Raw genomic sequence first — 26,324 nt, 5'->3', positions numbered from 1 at the left:
ACGCAGAGGGCCCTAAAGCTGATAGAGGTCTTAGGAGGTAGTAAATGCCATTATCAGATTTATTCGTAATGAAATTTCCTTCTTTTTCCTGCATTTATATAACCATCTTGGATTAATCCTATCACTGTCAACTTCCTAAATCTTTGATATAATGACTATTACATATAGTTAAATTGGAAAATAAATGATAAAGACCCTGTTCCATTTGTTCCTAAAAATTATGTAAAATTTCGTTAAACAGTCTTGTTGCTTCAAGCTTTTTTGTACAGGTTTAAAAAATAATTAAAATTACAATGTCTTCCTCTTGTATGCAGCATTCCTCACTCAAGATGCTAATATTACTTTAGGTAAAAATTATCCGTTATCCCAATATTTTTCTGAGCTAAAAAGCAGGCATTTGATTAAAATGGAAAGTGATGTATTTGATCACTTATAGAGTCTGTGGAAACGCTGAACTATTGCTTGCCTCCTACTCAATCAGGATTTGGAGTGTGATGTGTGTGTAGAAGGAAGTGTGTAACATGACACAGAGTTTGAAAATCAACCGAGTGAACATCACACTTTGGATCTTTGTGGAGAAGATATCCAAGAAAAAGTACACTATGGAAGGCAGTGGTGAGGACAAGAAAACTTTTATAATTATGAACTTTATTTTTATTTACTATGCCAACATTTTCAGGAAAGAGACTTTACATCCAGTTTTTATAACTCATTTTACAAGCAAATTCTAATATACAGTATTTACTCTGGTTTTTAAAATCAATGGGGAAAACAATACTGCAGGTATTAAAGACTGTGGCGTTTTTGTTTTTAGTTAGTGATGACTTAGAGACTTTAAATTCTTAGGGTCAGTGTTATTTTGTTATGGTGACGCTCTAATGAGGAGAAAGTGGGTAGCTTTTCCCCAACACAGTTAAAATATATGACGTATCTTTAATTGACAGCATAATTGTAGATTGGCACCCACCATCATAATCATTTATCCGAGTGTATTCTTTCAAACTGCTGCAGCAGAAAAACTGAAGGGAGGTGTGGAAAGAAAATTAGAAAATAGAATTCAAGCATCAGAATTAAGAAAAAATAGCAAGGCCATCATCCTCAAGGAAAAACATCAGGTATTTGTACTACAGTTATAATTAATTTTCGAATGTGTGCTTAGGCATGCAAACATAACCACCCGAACTAATTTATAAACACGAAAACTACTGTGTGAGGTGAAGAGTGAACTGAAACGATGCTGCAGTCTTACTGAACTTCGTTGCAGGCTTAGTCAGTGACTCCAAATCACATCGTCCGTGCCCCAGAGACCAGGAAATCATTGTGACAACTCTGCTCAGAAATGAAAAGTGCACTTCTGTGTCTGTAACCATCACCTATGTGACAGGAAGACCCAGAAGTGACAGCTATGGGGGAATCGTGTTCTCTTTGATGCATTGAGTAAAATACTTCAGGGAACCATGAAACATTCAAAGAACTTAGTGCTTTAATGAGTAAAGTGACATGCTGAGGATATAATTCTGTGAAAGGCTGTACTTCAAACAGCAACAATTACAGAGAAATTCGTTTCAACAAAGAAAGCCACGCCCAAGAGGAGGCATTTCGATATTTCAGGCACAACTCCAAGCAATTAAGCTCATTTAAAGTGCAAATCTGATACTTTCTCTCATTATTCAGATTTTTACTTGTTAGAATACTTACTAAAATTCCCTAACATCTATATAAATACAATGAACAGTAGTCTATATGCCTGAAAACATTGCACAAATGAAAATGAGACTCCAGAAGAAAAATGCTAGAGGGTCTCAGTTATTAGAAACATTCTAAATGATACACAACTATTTAATCCTTTGTTTAATGCCTTAAAATCATCTGCACCTGTACTGATGAACTCCTTAGGCCAAGCTTTCTCTAAAGAATTCGACAAACATCCACCCACCAACAGCCAAATGTCTAACTCTACATGCTCTATTACTTTTCTCGTTCACAAATGTGAAACTTAACCAACCCCCACAAAACTTTTTCTTCAGGATTTACAATTCATATACTGCAGCCATCTTCATTGCAATCATAAGAACTCAGAAAAAAAAGTGATCCGAGTTCCCGTAGAGGAGGATTCGGCACAGAGTTGACTTATAGAAGCACTAAACAGAGATCAAGCCAAATCTGAGAGTGACCCCTGATTATTCAGGCAAGTTACATCCTCACCTCATTTCTCACTTAACGTTGGACTATGGAGCAGTTTTTAAAGAAATATTCATGCAGTTTTTAAAAGCAAACTGCAGGCAAAACCTGTTTTGCACAAGCATCCTAGAATTTTTCTCTTAAATATATTAGGCTCCAATAATTATGTTGCTGAGCCAAGGCAGAGGCTCAACAAAAGCACAGAGAAGTTGATAAACTGATGGGTTAATGTTTCTGTAAATTCATCAGGGAGAAAAAAAATCGAGCAGGGAAAAGACTGGAATAAACAAAATTGCAGGAGTCAACATTTTTATGTAACAAAGGTATTTCCCCCAGACTAGGGGGTTTAGTTAAAAATAAAGTTTTAAACTTTTATTTGTAAATAATGTTTCACAAGAGTCTACACTAACTTCCAAATAAACCAGAAATTAATTCATCAATGTGTACTTTAGGAAAATACAGTGTGATACTCCATTTGCAATATATGACATCAGTTTTCTTTCTCCTCAATATGCAACAACACCACATGTACCCACTTACGGCTGCCAGCCATGACTTCTTGCCTCTATGAACAGAGAGCTTTGCTGATATGTCTGAGCACTTTAACAATATCTGGACTATGTGAAAACCTTTCTGAACTTTAGTGCTTCTCCAACTAATGTGCTGTTGAAGGAGACTAGATTTGTGTTGCTCACCTGCTACCAAATCCAAGAATGGTTTTTGTATGCAGTGAATGGCAAATTCACTCGGATGGTCCTCCGGTAGGTAAGGGAAGACTGCACCAAAATGACAGTAAACGGCTCTTTCAAAATTTCCACTAAAGCACTTGCTGTTGTTTTTCCTAAAAGGGGCAATTTCACCAGTGTACATTTTTTAAAGTGAAATTTTAAGAACTCTGAGTGACTAACTTCTTGGTCATAATCCCTTATGGTACATTTTTGGTCAGCTGATCACAACAAAGATTAACTTTGTAAAAGGTTATTTGTCGGAAAAGCATTAATTCTAATTAAAGCAGCAACAGGTGAACAGCCTAAAGATGACATGATTTGGGAGAACAGAGGTCAAATTCACTGAACCATCTGACAAGTGGCCCGCAGCATGATTAGGTTAGTGCATATGGTCCCTAAGTGGTTCCCCAGCTACCTTCCTAGAACATTAAGCTAGCTTTTAATACTTTATAATAAAACACAATGTCCCCTCTCCAATTCTATTTTTCATCCCAAAATCTACTTTTCAAGAAACTGCCATTCAAACATACCAACATAAAAGGGAAACCTGGAAAACTCAGAAAAACAAAAAAAGAGTTCCAGCTTCCTCAAGATAGTCTTACTAAGTTTATAATTATTCTCAAAATACTTTAACTGTTTTGCTATAGAAAATAGTTTCAATCCCTGTCCTTAGGGTATTTATATCTCATCAAAGGTTTGTGCAAACATTTCAAGTCCATTATTCCAGTCTCCAGATATTAGCAGAAAGTCAATAAATATAAATATTATAATAAAGACTTAATTTAAAATATACGCTGTGGAACCTTAAAACAGCTATCCTGGATCCATAAGCCTATAGGGTTCAAAACAATTACCAGCAAAACTCTAGCACCAACAATACATGTTACAAAATGAATACATCTTTAGGTACAGGCTTCAAGATGCAACCCAGGCTTTCTGAAACTTATGGAGTTGCAAAAAGAAATAGAAATTGTGTGTGTGTGTGTGTGTGTGTGTGTGTGTGTGTGTGTGTGAGCCTGCAAAACAAGACATTCAAGCAACATATAATTGGTTTTTACATCACATGAAACATTTTTAGCCAGGGGAATTTGGTAAATAAATAAATACTGAGACTAACTGGCTGATCCTAGCAAGGAAAAATAAAACTTACATAGACTTCCCATTAAAAGCCTGATCTTTTATTCATCATAAAGCTTTTGCATAGACCTTTTGAATACACAAATCACTGGCCAGAATTTTACTTACAGTCTACCATCTTCAATTATCACCCTATCTTTAGTTAAAACAGTAACCATATTCACAGGAGACACAGGTGAAAAGGGGTTAGGCTCTGAGAACCACAATTAATACAGGCCTTCAAAAGGCTAAATGAACAAAGCACATTGCTTGCCTGCTACATGGGATATCGGGGACTTCTTGATGTGCAGAGGGATGGATAACATGATTAGAGCCCGCTGTAGGCCGCTGAAATGGGTAAGCAAACTTTTGTGTTTACCTGAGACAAATACGCTCAAATGCTCAAATATATCAACCAGGATATAAAATGGAAGAGCCAAACTATTAGAAGCTTCCACATTTTAATTTTAAGATTTGCAAGCTTTCAATGGAACCTCCGTCATGGTAGCAAACTGCACGTAAAGCTATTACAGAACAGATTGTTTTTTTAAAAAAAACAAATTGGCAGGTGATGGCTATGTACTTAATGTATCTTTGGTTTAGGAAGACGGGAGTATCGATTAGAGGCCAAACAATCCCCAGAATTCAAATTGCCGTTCAGATTCTGCATGATTTCCTTTCTTCTTATTAGTGGCCGTGGGATGCTTGTCTTGGCCTGGAAGTTTTGAGGCTCTAGTTGGGAGTTGCTTATTTGTTTTTGTCTGAAAGAGCCAGAAGGGGGGCGGAGCTTAGATGCTTTTGGATTCGGATTACTTGCAAGATTTGTCTGACTAGATGTTGGCTGAAGTTTTGATGAACTGCATGGTGTGATTACTGGTGACTTTTTACAAGAGGGAGTCCTACTTGGAGAGGATTCAGAAACTGGAGGAGGTACCAAAGAATTTGAGACAGATGGTTTAAAAAGTGGTAAAGACTTGGGCTGGGATGTGTAGCCCTCCAGTGAAGACGGATTTCTTTCAACTCTCTTAGTCTGGTCTACTGCACTTGACTGGGGAAGCATCTGAAGAGAAGTAGGTACAAATTGCACGTCACTAATTTGATTATTTGCCGAATGATAAGGCTCTTGAGCATTCATGGTCATGTTCAAGTTTGCTTCAGAAGGTGTACTCTCAGCCACATCCTCAGTGAATTGTGGGCTTGAAGAAAAAGGCCGGTCTTCCACATCATAGCTGCTTTCTTGTTGTAAGCCATGTGTAAAGCTTTCATCCAGATGAGCAACACCCTGATGTATGCCCTGGATTGTGGATTCACTGTGGGCCTCGATATGTTGCGGCTTTATTAGTTTTCCCTGGGCGTGGTCTGTGGGTCTGGGAAGGCTGCTGGAAGGCTGTAGTACTTGAGGCTATTAAAATTAAAAACAATATTAAGCAACAATTTATTTTACATATGCCACCCAGAATTAATATAAGTTCCAATTAAGCTGTGTTGATACTTATGTTTTAATATAAGAAGTATGTGAGGGTTTTTTTTTTTTAATTGAAAAATAAAGGGCAATATTCAGGTGAATTCATGACACACAAGAGTGATAATGCAAACAAAAAATGATACAAGCAATAAACACTAAACAAGATTAAAAATAAAACAGGGGAAAAGAAAAATATTAAAGTACTTATTTACTGTAGAAAAAAGATTTCCTGCCTTGATTCATTAAGTATTTAAAACTTATAGGTAAGATAGCTTGAGAGAATGATTTCTATAGCACTTTGATTTAATCTTCATAAACCACAGATAAAAACTGTGATCATTTGGAATATTACCCATTTTGAAGACTTTTTTTTTTTTTTTTTTTTTAAGGAAAGCTGTATAACACTTTAACACACTTGGCTAGAGAAAGTATTAATTTAAAAGTGTCAAGCTGCTATACTTCTATCAAAGTTAAAATCAACCAACAGATAAACAAGGCTTAGATTGGTTATATTCTTGTTGACGTGAAATTCTAATTACTCAAACAAAAACAGGTCAATACAGTTAGCTAATATTAACCTATCTTTAACATTCTTGTTGAAAAGTTTCAGAATAAAATGTTTTCACAGCTTATTTGTTCTGTCTCACTGCCATATGAGGGATCAACTAGGGTTCTGGTAAATGGAGAACAGTTAACCTTCCCAAGAGTGAACACCCATTTAAAATTTGAAATGATCAGCCTTTTGAATAAACAACTCAGAGTAAAACAAATTTGAAATTACCCCTAATCTGAACTAAAGCTGAGAAGCTTATAATAGCAAAACTCTTTAGGTCAATGTGCCTCACACACACTTTTCTGGAGCTCACTGTGTGATCATATTCCATACAAATCAGAGCAAACATGTAATTACTACTATTACTTTTGGGAAGTCAGTAAAGAAAGTTCTCTTTCAATGGCCCAAATAGTTAAAGCATATGGGGCAGAGCCTATTGTTATCAATGTATAAACACAATACATACACATGCTCTATTAAATAATATGGACTGAAAATATAAAAAAGTTTGCCAAAGGGCTCTGAAATACAGACTTTGATATTTTCTTTTTTTGCTATGCTAATCCACAAATAAATATACACCGTATCTCTGATTTCTCCAATGAAAGGGGCAAATCTATTTACACTGCATCATTCGTGTTCTGTCACTTTTTCACCTCCTCAACCAGTACTGGAGGATGACTGCAGAGCCAGGAGAGTCAGGCCAATTAGGGCAGGATAACAGATAATGGAGAGCCAAGTACAATGACTTGAAAAGGGATGGCTGGCCAGGATGGTTTAAGGCCAACAGGCTATTTAAAAAAACAGTAAAATCAAGACAATGACTACTTAAAATTCATATAGAGTATTACATTTAACTCTTATTTTAGAATATTTAAAACAAATAAGCCATCTCAGTTTATTTAAGCTAAATGTCTTATTCAAGTTTCAAGCTTAATGTCCTAAACTTCAAAGGCAGTGCGCATTTCCACAATAAACCACACAGAGATGAATACCTTCAAGAAGGAAGGTACCAAAATCACCAGGTAATTACAATTGGCTGGGAATCCCTAGAAAAAAATGACAGTGCCAAAGTAACCATACATTTTAGAAAGATTAGTAAAAATATAGAGTAGGACCATATTAAGCAAGCCAAAATCTACCAAAAGGAAAAAAAGCAACCAAAGAAGGGAAAGGTGCAGCATCAAAAAGCAACCAAAGAAGGGAAAGGTTGATTGAAATGGGGATTTGCTTTCCCTTTTCACCTTCAAAAATATCAAAAGATATTCTAATCTTGAGTTAAAAATCTTAAAGCAACTTAAGACCTTTGAAAATGTCAGTAACAATTTAAAAATGACTTCATTGTAACATACCTATTGCTAGTACGAAAAAAAGGTATAGATGTGCTATCAGCTCAAAGCACAAAAAGGTATGATTTCCTAATTAAGTATTAAACTTAAGATTAAGACAGCCAAACGTCCAGAAAAGGAGCACTGTGAACTATAGATAAATTATCCATTAGTCCTATTCTCATTATAGTAGTCCCCCCTTTATCTGCATGAATATGTTCCCAAACCTCCCATGGTAGTAACAACTCTGTATTTACTATGTTTTTCCCTATACGTACATACCTATGATAAAGTTTAATTTATAAATTGGGCACAATAAGAGATTAACAATAATCGCTAATAATAAAAGAACAATTACAACAATTACTATAGTAAAAGTTATGTGAATGTGGTCTCTCTCATCCTTCTTCTTGTGATGTGAGATGATAAAAGACCTACATAATGAGATGAACAGAGGTGAGTGATGTAGGAGTTGTGAATGATGTAAGAGTTGTGGCATAGCATTAGGCTACTATTGATCTGACAATATGTCAGAAGGACAATCATCTGCTTCCACATGGCAGTCAACAGCAGGTAACTGATGGGGGACCTGGGTGGCTCAGTGGTTGAGCCTCTGCCTTCGGCTCAGGGCATGATCCTGGGTCCCGGGATCGAGTCCCGCATTGGGCTCCCCACGGGAAGCCTGCTTCTCCCTCTGCCTGTGTCTCTGCCTCTCTCTCTGTGGCTCTCATGAATGAATAAATAAAATCTTAAAAAAAACCTCCAAAATAACCAGCAGTTAACTGAAACCAAATAAAGCAAAGCTTTGGATGGGGGTGGTGGCAGAGAGGACTAGTGTACTTTTATTACTCAATTGACCACTGCTTATCAGAAAACTAAATAGAAGTATAGCAGGAAGATGTACTGCATGTACTAAATGCAATAAAGCTGCATATCAAATATTAAAGAATTTAAAAATAATAAGGTTTTTTAAAATAATAAAAATGACTCATCTGAGGAGTTATATTGAACAATTATATAAAAGACGCCTATTACTTAATTACAGTGAATAAATTAGTAGTTTCTAAATGCTTTATAAATAATGCAGATTTTGTATTTTTATTAAAAGTTAATTTTAGCAGTGTGATCTAATTTCCCTATCCCCAAATAAATGTCCTGTTTTATTATTTATTTGAAAATTAGTTTGGAAATCAATTCCACTACCATAAGAAAAAAGTCTTTTAAAGAAGATAGAGAAATGGGGATCCTTGGGCGGCTCAGTGGTTTAGCGCCACCTTCAGGCCAGGGCATGACCCTGGAGACTGGGGATCCAGTTCCGCATTGGGCTCCTTGCTTCTCCCTCTGCCTGTCTCTGCCTCTCTCTTTGTGTGTCTCTCATGAATAAATAAATAAAATCTTAAAAAAAAAAAAAAAAAAAAGAAGATGGAGAAATGAGTATAGTGAGGACCAAGGCAACTTCTCCTCAAGGTGGATGACTGCATAGAACTGGTTACCCACTAAGGACTGAACTGTCATTAGCTACCTGCTGGCGAGTTAAATGACAAACTGCCTCTTAACCTCTACCAAACAAAGCAAAGATGCATTTCTGAGACCTTGTCGCTTGCAGCACAATTTTCCCTAATTTCTGAACATTCAACTATATTAACACAAAGGCAAGATATTAACAATTCTTCCTGCCCACATTCATTACTGCTTCTATGCCCTCAGACACCCTTAGATCGAATTCTGAATAAATAAAAAATGATCCCATATTCTCATGGATAAGACCAACGGGAATGAATATCAAAGACTATTTATTCATTTTTTTTTGTAAATGTCTACAATAGGGGGATCCCTGGGTGGCTCAGCGGTTTAGTGCCTGCCTTTGGCTCAGGGCGCAATCCTGGAGTCCCAGGATCGAGTCCCACGTCCGGTTCCTGCCATGGAGCCTGCTTCTCCCTCCTCCTGTGTCTCTGCCTCTCTCTCTCTCCCTCTCTTGCTCTCTATGTCTATAATAAATAAATAAATCTTTAAAAAAAAACAAAACAAAATAAATGTCTACAATACATCATGCATTGTACTAGGTACAGAAAAATACAGAGGTGAATACAATGCGGTTCTTATGAGATGAACCGGTCACTAGGTTGAGAGACCTAGTGAGGGAGATACGTAAACAAATGATGAGACCATGTCTCAAGCATAACAACATATGAGAACAAAAGGAAAAATATGCTTGATTGTATGGGTCATAGAAGGCATCCAAGAATCACCAATATCTGAACTGAGTTTTAAGATGAGTTAAGAGTTTGCCAAGTAGACAAGAAGGGAAAAACACTCAGTGCTGAGCACCAGCACATGCTAAACACAGAGGCAAAAAAAGAATATGGTATGTTTTAGTAACTTCAAATTGTTAGACTGAATTGGGAGATCCCAGTGCTGGCGGGAAAGCGTAGGCAAGGGACAGCGCATAAAGAAACTCCTGTCAGGCTAAGTGGTTCTGACTAACACTGATAAATTTAAACAGAGGAATCGTAAGATCCAATATATATATATTTAGGATGTTATTTTGGTGGAATTAGTGAGCAATGTTCAGGAGGGGTGATTGTAAGCAGAACAGCCAGGCAGTATGCTATTACTAATAGCCTAGATGAAAAATTATAAGGGCCTAAAATTAATACACTGAAAGCAAAACTGAAAAGGGTAAAAGAGATTTTTTTTTTTTTTAAGTGGTCAAGTAAGCAGCTACTTGGAAGGAATTCAAGATGAGCTACAGGTTTCTTGCTTTGGAGATGCATGATGAAGTACTAATCTGTATCCAAAAAAGTAGTCCACCAGCCCATTCATTTCCTGGGCTCAGCAGCCCAGAAGACTCAGGACAAAAGGAATCCCACTACTGGGGAGTGGGGCAGACTTCAGGAAACAGCCTGTAGTCACAAATACATAGAGCTTTAGTCCTCCACCCTTGCAGAGCTAAGCGCTTCTAACCAGACTCAGCAACTTCATGCCTTACTTTAGTTAGATACATCACCTCAGCACACCATTCTGAGAATTCTCAGAGGCAACGGTTACAGGTATGAAGGTCAAGAGTGCCACAGGTACTACTGGGTAACTGTGCAAGGGATTGGTAGGCTCCTCATTGATAATCTTAAATGTCTATTTTGGGCTGCTTACAAAAATAAACAGAGATACGAGTTCCTTATAGGTATGTACCAAGCTTTATTTGTTCTTATAGTTGGTGTTCCTAGTATTTGGCACATAGCAGGGATTAAATATACATTTTCTAGATAAATTAATAAATAAATGAATATTAGTAACTGGTATATTCCAGAACTGCTTCTTTGGTAATAAATAATCAAAATAATACTTTTCCTATTAGGTCAGGGATGCAGCGCTAATAACCAATAAAAACAAGTTAAAAAAAAAAACACTGATGAAAAATCTTATAACAGAAAAAAAAAATGTTCTTTCTAAACAAGTTTGGGGTTAGCATAATGATTAATGTTTAGAAGGGCAGCAGGAAGAATTATAAATTAACCAGGACACAGCACCTCCCATGATACTAGCTAAGCTACAACTATTTTTTACCTACAGACAGACATTTCTGGATGAAATAAATTGGGAAAATTCTGAACAAGCATTCAACAATTTTCCATTTCTAATGTTAATAACTAAATATAATTATACACGTAAAACACTTAGCATAGGACCTCCTAGCATATCAAAAGTGCTCAATAAATGTCACCTATAATTATTAAAAGGTGTGAGAATGATGAATTCAAGCCATTGTCCTTTTGTAACAGGGTTTTGAAATAGAAAAGGCAAGTTTTATAGCAGAATAAAAACTAGTTGCTATACGGTAAGAGCTTTCTAGGCTTCAAATAGTATTTCAGTAATGTCAGTTATATCTAAGTGTTTTAAACCCAATGCAGGCATATCTGATATGATACAGAAGTCAAGATTCCTTAAGTGCCTTCCTGAAGATAAAAGAGAGCTAGGACATGCAAAGCACTTTAAAGTACAGAAAGAATTTATATACGGTTATATGGCAGAGCTAGTACAACACAATACTGAACCACTTAGCTTTTGAAATCAGACTGACCTGGGTTTGAGTTTTGACTCCATCACTTACTACTGGTGAGATATTGGTAAATTGTCTTACTACTCTGAGATGGAATTTCGTAATTTATAAATGAGGATAGTAACAGTATTTACACCTTACCAAATTGTTGTAAATAATAAATGATAACATGCCTACCAAAGTGCTTTATATAGTACCTGACACATTACAAATACTTGAGAAATGCTATATTCTGGGCTCTGGGAGAACAGTTTCCCTTCTTCCAAGGGTAAATAGTCAAACACTAAGTTTATATGTAAGTTTGCGTGTGTGATCTCTGTTTATCACAAGAGACTCAGTAGAAAGTACTGTCTTATTTTTGCAGATGAGTAAACTTAGTTAAAAGAAATTAAGTAACATATTGAAATTCACATGCTTTAGCAAATAGTAAAGCCACAATTTGAACGGAACAGAGAACTTAAAATGCGGCACTAAAACTATTATTCTGTTATGTGGGTAATTCCAATGAATTCACAGATGTTCAGAATACGCAAGTATAGCACGGTGATTATTTAAAAAACTTAATAGGCAGGACACCTGTGTGGCTCAGCGGTTGAGCATGTGCCTTTGGCTCAGGGCCTGATTCCAGGGTCCTGGGATCGAGTCCCACATTGGACTCCCCGCGGGGAGCCTGCTTCTCCCTCTGCCTGTGTCTCGGCCTCTCTCTCTCTCTCTGTGTGGCTCTCATGAATAAATAAATAAAATCTTAAAAAAATAAATAAAAAATAAAAACATAATAGGAAAATTCAATACCAACATTCAGGGACTAACTTTCCTGGAAAATGTCCTATTTCTTCCTCAGATGATCTATCCTACACAGATTAAGTCTTAGACACCAAACTCAAGTCACGATATGCAACAATATTTTGTGGGAAAAAAATGGTTCCAAGTGCCCTACTGGAGGAATACACTGAACACAAGAAAAGGCAAATTAGCATTCATCACTGAGAAAAACTTCACCTTTATTGTTGTCCTACCATTTGAAAGATTTCTAGTATTAGCATAAGAAAAAATACTCATAGCAGTTTCTGTAAACATTTTCTTCTAGAGTTACCAAAGATAAGATGGCAGCTAGGAACAACAAGTCCTGACTGAGAAAAATATGTCAACGTGTGTAAGGTAGAAAGCAGGAAATGTTCTAATGCATAATAATGCTACTGCATAGCAGACACAGGAATTACCTCAAATTATTTTCTTGGTACGTATAAGTTTATTACTATTATTATTATTATCATTAAATACATTTTAAGCTATAAGATGGAAATGGAGCCATCTGTAACATGCCTGTATTTTCATGCAGGCTCTGACATGCATCATGCAAATTGGAAAAAAAAACAAAAACAAAAGGTAACTATGAGGAAGGTGGTAGGAAAAAATCTGAAATTGTACTGTACCACGCTTTGTCAGAGAAGTAATGGACTAACTTCTCAACTCCTTGCCAATGGCATAATGGGAGAGCAGAGACAAGAAAAAGACAGGACAATGGTTGTCAGAGACCACACACAACACCAAGGAATTGCCATGACTGGGTATAGCAGCCAACAGTATTTGCTTAGCTTTTGTTGTGTTTTTCCAGGCAGTATTATTTTATTTAATATATTTATGTAAAATGAAAACATTTTTAATAAATTTATACTCTCTTGCTAAAGAGGTTTGCAAGTTAATATAAATATTCATAATCACAGAACAAAATATATAAAACTTCTCACACTTAAAAGGAATCATTTGAAGAATCTTACCAAATAAAGTACTGAAAGGATTTTGACACAATATTTATACTCCAAAGATCTAAAAAGGTTTAGCACATGTAATCCCTTACAAATCAAGTAGAAATTTCTTTAATAATTTCAGAAAGTCTTGCACATTATAAGCTAAATATAATTCAACATTAGTTTACGTTTATTATTAACTGCTGCATTAAAGACCAATTAAAGTATAATCTGATCTTCACGTATGTCTGTCTTAAATATGATGTTCTAACTTATCCTCACATCACTACAAAGATGGAAGACATGACTGGATCCCTAATATAACTAGATTCAAGGAATTCTGCTGTATAATTCACATTAACCCATCACAGCTTCCAAAGTTTTCTGGGAATCAGGAATGCTCTTATTCCTCTAGATCTCAGAACGGTGCCTCTAGATCTCAGAGAATTTAGAGAAGATAGCTGATTGATAAATAGAAATTACATATAAACAAATTCTGAGATAAGGAGTTCAATGGCTTTTTAAATTTGATCAGTTAACTTGTTTAAAAACTATCACACTGATTAACATTCACTTAAGTAATAAGCATTTATTACCCAAGCACAATCAGTGTGAGGTGCTTAATTTTCATGGGTCTTTATCTCTAAGACATAGAACCCATTAGCATTTAACCTCTGGGATTCAGAGTAGTTCAGAAAACAAAACTAAACATAATAGTACCATTCCATTGCTGTGATCAATATCACATGATACAGTTCTCCAGAGTAAGATACTGCAGGCATATGGTACAACAAATACAGCTAACAAAACAATTCCACAATCTACAGAGCAGGTTGTTGTAAAAGGCTTATACAAAAAACAGCAACTGCTGTGTTTCTCATCATTGCAAAGTGCCCAGAGAAACTAGTTTATGGGACAGCCTCCTGGACCATGAGTTTGATGCACATTTCTAGTCAATCAACCAATGACTAAACTAAACAGCACTTGGAATTAGCTGCAAAAATGGACAGTGTCATATTCTATATTATTTGTTCAATTTTTACTGAGTTATCCCAGTTTCCATTTCACTGAAAATATTTTATTTTTATGAAAAGTCACTCCCAGAGCTAATTTCTCATTGAAGCACTGAAGCTAATGCTACCCTTACATATAAAATTGATTACAGTCACATGGTAGAGCCAATCAGAGTGAGCCACATTAACATATGCCTTATGAACACGTTTGGCAGTTCAATAATACACATCAAGTGTTTCTAGAAAGTGCACAAACCCTTTGATTAAGCAACCTCCTTCCAGGAATCTATGTAAGAGAGATGATGATACTGATCTATACACAAGTATAAATGGCATTGCAAGAGTATCTCTATTTAGTGGGGAAAAATGGAAACAACATCAATGCCCAACAATAGGAAAAGATTAATTATAGTACAGTCACATAATAATGTATTAACATGTACCCATTAAAATGATACTTTCAATATTTACTAAACCAAAATGTTCATATAATGATACTATGTGAAAAAAACCCAAAAGTTTAAGAAGAAAATATGAGAGTATTATATGTTCTAAGAGAAAGTATTATTCATTCAACTTTTATCTTAATTTCAAATACACTTGTGTGCTGGGGTTGTAAGTACATAGTTTCGTTTAGTAAACATGTATTGGGTTGTGATATAAAATGAATTCTTAAGTGTCATTTGTCAAAAAGGTATGTGAAACACTCTCTGAGGGTTATAAAAAGAAGAGGAGGATATAAGAAAATGTAATCATCATTCTTAATGTAATTCTGGGTGGAATGCAGATAGTTACCATAACATAAATTTAGAAGTCAGGCAATACTAACACTACATCAAGAAACTGCTGAGCTATTAATGTAGATGCACTTACATTATTTTTATTGTTTAAAAACTATTTTTGTCTCATCTAAGTGATTGCACATGAAAGGTAAAGGTTCATAAGGTTTGTGAATCCTTTCAAGGTGTTAAAGAGCACATTTAATAGTCTTTTTAGGCATGACAAGAAGTAGGTATTACTTCAAAATATACTTTTGGAGAAATCAAGTATTCCTAAAAGCATATGATCTGGCAAGAAGTGCTACTTGAGATTATGATTAGGGCTTTTTACCTGCCAAAAGCCATTATTTTTATTCAATTTTCCTACTCTGAGGTAGGTTATTTATTTTTCCTAATTTTACACAGCTGGAAATCAAAAAGACTAAACCAATGTTAGTTAAGTCAATTCGGACAAAAGGTGAAGTCAGGACAAGAAAAAGACCCCTTCTATGTTTAAAATTAGATATTTTCTAATAACCCAGAGAAAAATTTAATTTGAAATTAGAAGACAAGCATCAAGTTAAGACTGGTGATATACTCAAGAAAAGAAATGGAAGTCAAAATTTCCTGAGAAAGATAAAAATATAAGAAGACCAGGATTTTCTTTTTTCTCCATTTTTCTAGAGTTATTCTTAAATTCACCAAGAACATTCTTGGCCAGTGCAGCTTTCCTGAGTGACCAGAGCTAAACATTCCCTGTAAATATTAATTATTTCACTTTCTACATATCCAGAACAGGCTATCTCGTTATGCTGGAAGATCTACTACTCTTATAATTAAAAACATAAACAAAACCAGATTGCCCTTATTAAAGCCTGCCTGACTTTTGCATTTAGAAGAAAAGGCAGTTCACTTATGTTGATGTTAAGAGGGCCTCAGAAAGAACTTATTAATGAAACAGATTATAATAAAGGAGAACTCTCTCCACTATCTACCATCACTTACAGAATTAACCCATCCAAAAATCAGCCCTTTGAATCACATACTAACTAAGTATGGAGACAAATATTATTTCACTAAGTTTAGTGTAGGAAGGGGAGATCTATCCAAAACCCTCTGAAAAACCATTGGACTCCATACCCTTCTTTTCTCTATTTTAGAAAAATTCAAAATATTCTTTAAAAATTAAAATTCTGTATTTATATAATTTATATATAATTCTATATTTTACATTCTATAAAAATTCTGCATTTTAGAGAAATTTAAAATATTTTTTAAAATTACAATAATAATAATGTTATTAGTAAACTGCTTTAGCTGTTCTCAGGATAAATCCAAAATAGTGTAGTGTTTAGAACATATTTTTCCTTTAGGAATCTTCCCAAGCTCAGTAAGAAATATCAGAAAGCCATGAACACTATGGAAAATTATCACTTTCCATAAAGGAGTTCTACAAGTCTCGATGATCAAGTTCCAGGGACAGTTCTCTTACCTAAGCTGTTAGAACTTACTCAAGACTACGCTGTGAATTATCTTCTGATAGGTGGCTAACACATCCAAATTCTAGAGAACCAAAACTTTCTCCTTACTAATTTGAAGATGAGGAGAAAGGAGGTTTGATTTACAAAAGTCAGAAAGACAGATCTTGATAGGGTTGCAAGACAGTGCTTCTTCATAGTTGGGAAATGAAAAAGGCAACTCTAACCCAAGAGGCAAGAAGGAAGAAACATTTGAAAATGGAGGGCCAACGACTAAACAAAAGGACCAGAAAATTCTAAAGCTATACAAATAAGAAACTAGTGAAATGAGTGACATATTTTTAAAATAAACGTAAATCTTTGTTTGCAATACAGAATAATCAACCTTAAACTTCAATTCCACATTATAGCTAGCTGAAGGGAAGAAGAATGAGGTAGAAGAATGGCAGAGAAAGAGGACAGGAACTAAAAAGGGGCTAGAGCAAATTCAAGGCAAGGATGTTAATCTGAGGTAAATCTGTCAAATGATGCAATTTACTAGCTATAAGCCTAAAAATATATTATCCTGTTATAGCTGCCTTTGAAAGATTAGTTCACTAGCGGGTTAAAGTGATTTCTTATGTGCTAGGAATACTTACAGAGAGGAGGAAGGAAAGGGAAGTACTTGAAGACAAGAGAAGTAAAAGGGAAACCTACAAAAGTGGTAGGAGATGGAAAAGGAGGAAGAGAAGGAATCCCTCTTCTCACTGCTTCCACTAAACAAATTAACTTGCTACTAAATAATTTGATATAAAAGCTTGTACAAACTTTCTATTCTATTTTTCTTTAAAACAAAAAGCATAAAAAGGAAGCAAAGGCAAAAAAGTCAAAAAATAAACCTCAAACCTTGTCTCAAATTCACACTGATACCTCGTAATTTTGCCTAATTCAATAAATGAATTTTTATTTAAATAAATCACATTCTTAATTTTAAACTGCTTAAAATTTCTCCCTTTGGGACCTTTGATACTTCACATGGATAAAGATAATTTATGAAAAACTGATCTGAATAAAAAATCAGGGTAAATCCATGGAGGAGGCATAAAAGTGACTGACTGACAATATTAATACCTCTTTTTTATTAATATTAGCTTTTTTTGGGTGACTTTTCAAAAAAGATAAAATATAACCAACTTACCAGGTGTACTTAAGTACATAATATAAATAATAAAACACTGTTCTGGAAAGCAGATTCAATGTAAACAAAGTTTTTTGTTTTTTTTTTTTTTAAAGTCAAACCATTACTAAATCATTAGAAATGTTAGTAAACCATGCATTTTCAGAAGCCATTTTCTTCTGGACTGTAAAGCAGCTGATGAATTACAAAAACATATTAGTCGTTAAAAAAAGTCCTTTAAATGATTAAAGACTTCTTTTAGATGACAGTGAAATGCAATCACAGCTTTTTGATTAGGTAATATTTAAAGAAATGTGCAATGGTCTAGTAAGCCTGCTCCCTCAAACAGTATGCATCTGTTCATATCACTGTATACAGTATGTATATTTTTGATGTAGATAAAAAATTGTTATTCATATATCTCAAGGTCACAAAAAAAGAAAATACATTTAAGGCAGATGCATGTCAGAAGGTCTAGGGCCACTGGCAATAGGTTTAAACAGCATTAGAATGAAATTAACTTCAGGTAGTTCTCCTAAGGCTCTAAGTAGAAGTCTATTCACATGCAGTCAAAGGAAGGGTTAATTAATAGGAGAGAGCCCAGGAAGTGCTGGTTTAGCACATGCCTGCAGGTCACTCTGGACGGGAGGCGGGGTGCTGGGGGAGGGACAGGTCATGCAGAGGGGAAATACCATGAACGGGAAGCCAGAGCAGGAGAGGAGTGAGAGACACAGACTCACTCTGTCTGCGGTGCGGCGGAACAGTCCGTGGGATCCCCTGGAAGGAGCCCTGCCAAGAAGAGAAGGAGGGAGCACAATACCCACCCTGTGCAGAGAGAGATGGGGTAGGGAGGTATAATAAAAAAGGGAACCGAAAAATAGAGAAACCAAAGTCATACTTTAAAAAAAATAACAATAGTGTTAATAAGAAGACAGATTTCATTCTTTTTTAAACACAGATAGTTCAAATGATTAAAAATACAACATACCAAACCTAGGTATTTTTTCAAATATTGTAAGAAAAAATTATTTTCCCGGAGTATTTATAGTAATACATAAGAAATAAAATATTATTCTTTTTGGCATAGGTTACATTTATCATCATATAGTTCTTTTTTAAACAGCAGATCCCAGTCTTTTAACGTGAAAGCATTTAAAAGGGGAGATAGAGTTTTAATCGTCAAACACAGAAATTGCATCAATTATAAATCAGGCAACAAAAAACTATCATACAAAAAATTTTCATTTCTTTTTAAATCATAGGTTTCCAGAGGATTAGCAGGTGAAATAAAGAACATTGGCTGAAGATAGCAGAACCAACACAGCATTAAAAAGACTTAGGATGTTTTGAGAGTAAGTATTGTCAAGAATCTGACATACAGGCCACAGGTTAAACATGCATGCTTTTTTTAGTATGAGTAACTTATGGCTTCTTAGATTTACTTAATAACATTATCAGAATTGGAATATATCTGCAATAGCATTTACTTCAATTTCCTCACTTTCCAGATAAAACTGGGTTATCAAGAAAAAAATTTGTTCAATGTCTCATAAATAGAACCAGATTGGGTCTCAGGTCGGTTCCTAGCTCCCTCACCAACTAAAATATAACCACAAATAAAACTACTAAAACACTAACAAAACTGTCAAGGAAAATAAGCTGTAAATCATCATCATCATATCCAGTTCAATTTGCAAAAGAAGGTAAGCATAATTTTTCAGATGAATTAATCTGACATAGAAATAATTCATTAGAAAATTACTAATATAGTTTTTATTGGTGTTTACAGATTTAATAAACACTGGTTCAAATAAAATTTTTTTCCACTTCTGTATCAATATTTCTTGGCTCAGTTCAGTATAATCAGATACTATTTAAATATAAGAGTAATCATAGCTATACTGGCTCACTATAAAAAACAAAATGATCCACTTTCTCTGTTAATGAAGGGGGAAAATAGCTCCAAGAAATCATGTGGAATTAATTATTTTTAGAATATCCTAGTATATCATAATCTGATCTTCTGAAATTATTGTCTTTTCTCCAGTAATTTAGCCACAGATATTTGTGAAAAGAGCTTAGAAAATATTTAATAGGGTGATAATCCCAAGTGTTCTCCAAAGATAAGCATGATACAATTGTATTTTGCTGTTTCAGAAATGTTTTAGTTCAAAAGTTTTACACAAAACAAGTCTTCAACCAAGAAGGGACATGTACTTTTGCTATGAGTTTCACCAGGGCCAAGCTTCTACCCACTGAACTGGGTAAACACACTTTCAGATGGGTATTTTGTAGATGAGCTAAACCAGCAGTCAGAGATTCCTTTTCTAAGAAATAAATTCTCTCTGAAGGTTTGTGAAAATAGTACTAACTGGGAGTCGGGGAACTGTTTTTCTTTGGATCTTCCCTAAGTCCTGAAACCTTGAAAAAGTCACTAATCTTCTGTAAGCCTCAGTTTCCTCATTTGTAAGATGCAGGATTGGAATGTGCTACAGAATGAATTGTTTGTGTTTCCCCAAAATTTCATATGTTGAGACCTATTCCCCCAGTGTGATGGTATTTGGAGGTAGGGACTTTGGGAGGTGAGCAAGTAGGTCATCAGGGTGGAACCTCATGAATGGTAATCTTAGTACCCTTATAAAAGAAACCCCAGAAAGCTCTCTTGCCCCCTCCACCAAAAAGGAACACAAGGAGATGGTTGTCTATGCAGGCCCTTGCCAGACATTGAATCTGCTGGTATCTCTGCTCTTGGACTTCCCAACCTCCAAAACTGTGGGATAAAGACTTCTATTGCTTATAAGCCATCCAGTCTATGGTGTTCTGTTACAGTTGCCCAAATAGACTAAGACAAAATGGTTCATTTCTAAGATTCTTTCAGTTTTTAGAAAGTTCATAGAATCATTATCCCCATTCCAATCATGGTTATCCTTTAATTTTATAACTATTTATATGGCATTTAAAACAATCAACTTGGTATTAAATGTTCTTGAATTAGTTCTTTGAAATAACTTAAGTCAAAGTATCTGCCACAATACCTAGAACCTGGCAGGAGTTTTAAAGGATGTTCAATGTCCTACTTTTTTTTGTTTGCCTAACAGTCCCTAACACACAGCAGACTCTAAATAATTGTTTATGGATTTAAACTGAATTAAATAAAGCTATTAAAACATAAATGAAATTATTGTATTTAACTAGAGATGAAGCTATAATATCAGGGCTGGATACACATTGCAAGCACCTAAGAATTTTAGAAACAAAACAATGATACCCATCTTTACTCACCCAAGACCAATAAATCATGATCTCTGGGATGGGCTTGAGTATGAGAGGGAAAGAGAGACAATCTTGTGAAAGAAATACGTAAATAGCTATGCCTGCTCCTGCCAAGGGGCTCCTGTTTATTGAATTGGTTGAAGAGCTGTCATTTCAGTTTATGCCTAGAAAGGCAAAGAATATTACTCATTTTACTTTAGTCTCCCTTTCACTTTTCCACCCCCATCTACCTAATTCCTACCAAGCCTTCCAAACCCAAGCCCATTTCAAACCTATTCCCTAAAAGCTTCTCTGGATCCTACCTAAATTCATTATGATCAATCTTGTTTATAAATATCTACGTCATTTAATGGGCACTTGTCTTAAGGAATTTTTCTTCTGCTTTTCATTGTGTTGATTTGAGTATTTCCCTCTTCTATGAAATATAACCATCCTGAGAATAGCTTTCTCACTTTTCTGAGTGTCAACTACAGCTTCATTATGTGACTTTCAGAGAGTAGAAATATACTTTGATTAAAATTTAATAGGAGCAGTACTTCCAGTTCTAGAAAGTTCCATCAAAAGATGAAATAGGTAACACTTCCCTCTTTTCTTTCTGCAAAGTACAGGCAAAAACTCTGGACATTATACATGAAATGAACATGAAACTCTGAAAGGTGGAGCTAAGAAGATAGAACAGCTAGGAATCTTGAAATCTGAGGACAAACATAGTAGAGAATGCCTGGGTTATCTTTTTGCTTAATGTATCCTAGACTAGGTGATGGAGAAGCCAGCACACAGAAATGCCAGTGAGTGAAGACAAAAACAAAAATAGAAACAGTGTCAAGAGAATCCTGAACCATGTCAAAGAATCAGGAAAGAGGCAGCCTAGCAGTTCATATAACCTGTACACAATGACCTGCTAAATGTCACAGGAGAAACTGTAGCCCCAGCCCCTAATCCCAACAGAAAAGACCAACAAGTGAGCCTAGGCTTCCATCCTTGCATGGCTCTAATATTGTCATATGTCATTCTTGAGGTGTGTATAGGAAATATTTAAGACACTTACATTACAAATGGGGGAGAGAAAGGGACTTAAAGGGTAGTAAGGTTCTCTACTTAGTAGACTACATAAGTTATGTAGGTATAATACCTACAACAACTGTAACAGTTCCATACAAACTGATACACTCAAAACACTTATGTATAAACCAAAATGGAACTCTAAGAGATATATGTAACACACAGAAAGGCAAGAAAAAAAAATAGAAGCAAAGAAGAGAGGAAGAAAACAGAAGAGAGGAAATAAAACAAAAAATAAAATGGCAGGCTTAACATACTGATACATTAAATAAAAAGAATGTACATATACCAAGTAGAGAAACTAGCAGAGTGGATAAAGAATCGTGACACAATCATATGCAGGTCACAAAAAATTCACTTTATATATAACAATATAGTTGTTTTAAAGTAAAACAAGAAAAAGTTCTACCATGCAAAAAAGCAAAAGAAAGTAAGAGTGGTTATAAATTAGTATTAAATAAAGGAGGATTCAAAGCAATTACCAGGTACAAAAAGTGATCTTATAAAATGATAAAAGGGTCAATCTACCAAAAAGACATCGTGATCCTAAATGTGTATGCAACAAACTACAGAGCTGTGCAACACATGAAGTAAAAACTGATAGAAGTGAAAGAAGAACAGTCAAATCCACAATTACAGTTGGATAGTCCTAACACTCCTCTCTTAATTGATAAAACAATTAGGCAATTAAATTAGCAATGATACAGGACTCAAGGATGCCATCAACAATGAGGATCTATTCAATATGTACAGAATATTCCATCCAGTAACAGCCAAATATACATTCTTTTTAAGAGTACATAGAACATTTACCAAAACATTTACCATAGAATATTACCACAGTGTAGGCCATAAAACAAACCACAGAAAACTAAAATAACAGAAATTGCACAGAATGTGTTTTCTGACCACAAGGGAATCAAATTAGAAATTAGTAATAGAAAAATTTCCAAACACTTGGATACTAAACAACATATTCATGGATCAAGGAAGTCTGAAGGAAAATTAAACACACACACAGCATATACATCCTGAATACAAAAAAAATACATATTGAAAGTTGTGGAACACAGTTATAGCAGTAACAGAAAAGAGGAAGAAAACCCCAGATCAGTAACTGAACTTAGGAAAAAAATACCAAAATAAACCAAAAGTAAGTAGAAAGAAGAATACAATCAAGAGCAGAAATCACTGAAACTGAACACAGAAAAGTAGAAGTAATCAATGAAACAAAAAGCTGGTGCTTTGAAAAGTTCAATAAGATTGACAAACCACTACAAATGATAAAGAGTATCAGAAAGATGATTCAAATTGCCAAAATCATGAATGAAACAGGGTCACAACACAGATCCTCCAACCATTAAAAGGGAATACTCTGAGTAACCTTACAGTCATAAATTTGACAAATGAGAAGAAATGGACAAATTTCTCAAAACCGCAAACTAAGAAAACTCATCTGAGATGGCAGAGATCATCTGAATAGGTCTATAACAATCTAAAAATTTCCCCCAAAAAGAAATCTCCAGGCCTAGATGGTCCACTGGAGAATTCTGCCAGTGTTTAAAGAATTAATACCAATTCTACACATTCTCTTCCAGAAAATAGAACTAGAGGAAAGAATGCTTCCCCATTCATTTATGAGGCTAGAATTACCCTAACAAAAAACCAGACAGTGATAGTATAAAACAAAAACAAAAACCAGAAATCAACAGATTATTACTCCTCATGAATACAAACATAAACAATCCTTAACAAAACCTTAACAAAATACTATTGATTAGAATTCAGAAATATATAAAAGAATTATGCACTGTAAGTAAGTGGCATTTAGGTCAACAAGATTGATTAAAAAATGATCAATGCAATTAATAGACTAAAGTGAAAAAAAATGACACATTCATATGTATTAGCATAGCAAAAGGACTGAACAAACTCCAACATACATGATGAAAACTCTCAGCAAACTAGAAATAGAAAGGAAATCCCTCAACTAGATAAAAAGCATCTTTCAAATATCTATAGCTAACATTTAATTAATGGTGAAAGACTGAATGCTTTTCCCCCTCTACATCAGGAACATGGCAAGAATCTTCACTTTCATCATTCTTATTCAACATACAGTAAGTGGCATAGGATCAGAATAGGAAATAGAAGACATACAGATAAAAAAGTGAGAAAATTGTTCCTATTTGCAGATAAGAAAATTGTTCCTATTTTGATGACATGTGGTCCACATATAAAAATCCATATCTACAGGAAAAACTCCCAGAACTAGGAAGTGAGTTTCCTAAGTTCATAGGATAAAAGATCCATATACAAAAATCAATTGTATTTCTAAATACCAGCAATGAACACATGAAACTGAAATTTAAAAGACTATCATTTTAATTACTCAAAATGATAAAATACTTAATAAATCTAAGAAAGCATATGAGGAACTTATATTCTGAAAACTAGAAAATGTTGATTAAAGAAATAAAAAAGTGATATAAATTAATGGAGAGATATACCTTATTCATGGACTGGAAGACCTAACACACTAAAGATGCTAACTCCAAAAGGATATTAGGTATAACACATTTTCTGTCAAAATCTTGGCAAGATCTTTTTTAGATAAACACAAGCTAATTCTAAAATTATGCAGAAAAGCAAATAAATTAGAATATATAAACAATTATGAAAAAGCAAAAGTACAAGGAATCATTCAACTTAAGACTTTTTATAGTTATAGCAATCAAAATAATGTAGTAATGGTGGAGGGGTAGACACATAGATCAATGTAACAGAAAACCCAGAAGTAGATCCATACAAATATATAATCAACTGATCTTTGACAAAAACACAAAAGTAATTCAATAGAAAAAGGATAATCTTTTTAAAAATTGATTCAAAGCAATTGGATATTTGTTGGAAAATAATGAGCCCTGACTTAAGTCTCATACCTTACATAAAAATTAACTCGAAATGGATCATAGATTTAAATGTAGAATGTAAAACTAGAAACACTTCAGAAGAAAACAAAATTTTCAGTGTCTTGGCCTTGGTGAAGAGTTTAGATATAATGTAAGAAGCACAATTCATAAAAGAAAAAATATTGATAAATTGGACTTAAGAATTAAAATCTTTTACTCTTGAGTGACTCTTTGAAGAAGATGGAAAGACGAACTATTGGGGGAAAATATTTCCAAACTACAGCCTTTACTCTTATGTAAAGGACTCAGAGAATATATCAATAACTCTAAATTTAACAGTAAAAAAAAATAAAAATCAAGTTAGAAAATACAACGACATGAAGATATATTCAAGAAAATGGCAAATAAGCACACAAAGAGACATTAACACTATTAGCCATTAGGGAGATAGAAATTTAAACTACACTGATATATTACTACACACTTCTCAGAATGGCTAAAATTTAAAAATAATAACACTACTAAAAGCTGATAAAGATGCAGAGAAACTATCACTCATACAATGTTGATGAGAAACTGTTCTGGCAGTTGTGATAAACAGTTTGGGAATTTTTTTGAGTGCTAAACACAGAGTTATCATATGACCCAAAAATTACACTACTGGGCATTTATCCCAGAGAAATGAAAATTTACATCTATACAAGATCCTCTACACAAGTACTCACAGCAGCTTTATTTTTAATAGCCAAAAACTAGAAATGATCAAAATATCTCTCAATAGATGAAGTGGTTAAACTAACTGTGGATCATCCATATCAGGGAAATCTACTTGGCAATAAAAAGGAACAAATTATTGACAGACACAACTTCTTGGATGAATTTCCAAGGTGTTATTCTGAGTGAAAAAAAAAAAAAAACCAATCTCAAAAGCTCACACACTATATAATGTCACTTATGCAAAATTCTTGAAATGTCTGAATTATAGGTATGAAAAACCAGATTAGCGATTGCCAGGGGTTAGGAATGGTAGAGGAAGAAGGAAATTATTGTGACTATTAAAAGGAGGCACACATAGCAGAACTTTGTAATGGCACAATAATTCTGCATCTTAAATATGGTGGAGTTGCTGGAATCTACACAGTTATAAAATGGCACAGAACTACACATATACCAATGTCAATTTCCTGGTTTTGATATTGTACTATGCTAACATAAAATGAAATTATTGTGGGATAATGGTGAACCGTACAAAGGATCTTTCTGTACTATTTTTATAACTTTTCATGAACCTGTAAGTATTTTTTAAAAAAAGTAAAAAAAATAGAGTAATAAAACTATAATGCACACTAGAAGAATACAGAGGAAAATTATTCAAAACACTGATTATAGTGGTAGGGTCATATTTTTTTTGGGGGGGGATGGAAAACATATTTAAGAAAATTCTCATCTCTATAAACTAAAGGTAATTTCCTAAGTATGAAAAAGAATAAAGATAA

General features: G+C 34.5%; 1 protein-coding gene across 13 annotated transcripts in view; it reads right to left on the bottom strand.

Annotated features, from left to right (window-relative positions):
- Positions 1 to 631: 631 nt before the first annotated feature.
- CCSER2 (coiled-coil serine rich protein 2) overlaps positions 632 to 26,324 on the bottom strand; it is a 186,962-nt gene continuing 161,269 nt past the window's right edge. For 3 of the 13 annotated variants that reach the window (XM_072756382.1, XM_072756381.1, XM_026005759.2), the window contains one exon: positions 632 to 5,427. In XM_072756382.1, coding sequence (XP_072612483.1) covers positions 4,609 to 5,427 — 819 coding nt within the window. In that variant the 3' untranslated portion in view covers positions 632 to 4,608. Of the gene's footprint in view, positions 5,428 to 12,861; positions 12,902 to 18,273; positions 18,407 to 26,324 lie in introns of all 13 variants that reach the window. The other 10 variants (XM_072756389.1, XM_072756388.1, XM_072756390.1 and 7 more) reach the window with 8 other exon arrangements.

The sequence above is a fragment of the Vulpes vulpes genome, chromosome 4 (genome assembly GCF_048418805.1).
Source record: "Vulpes vulpes isolate BD-2025 chromosome 4, VulVul3, whole genome shotgun sequence".
Lineage (NCBI taxonomy): Eukaryota > Metazoa > Chordata > Mammalia > Carnivora > Canidae > Vulpes > Vulpes vulpes.
This window is presented reverse-complemented; position numbering and strand designations above follow the sequence as displayed.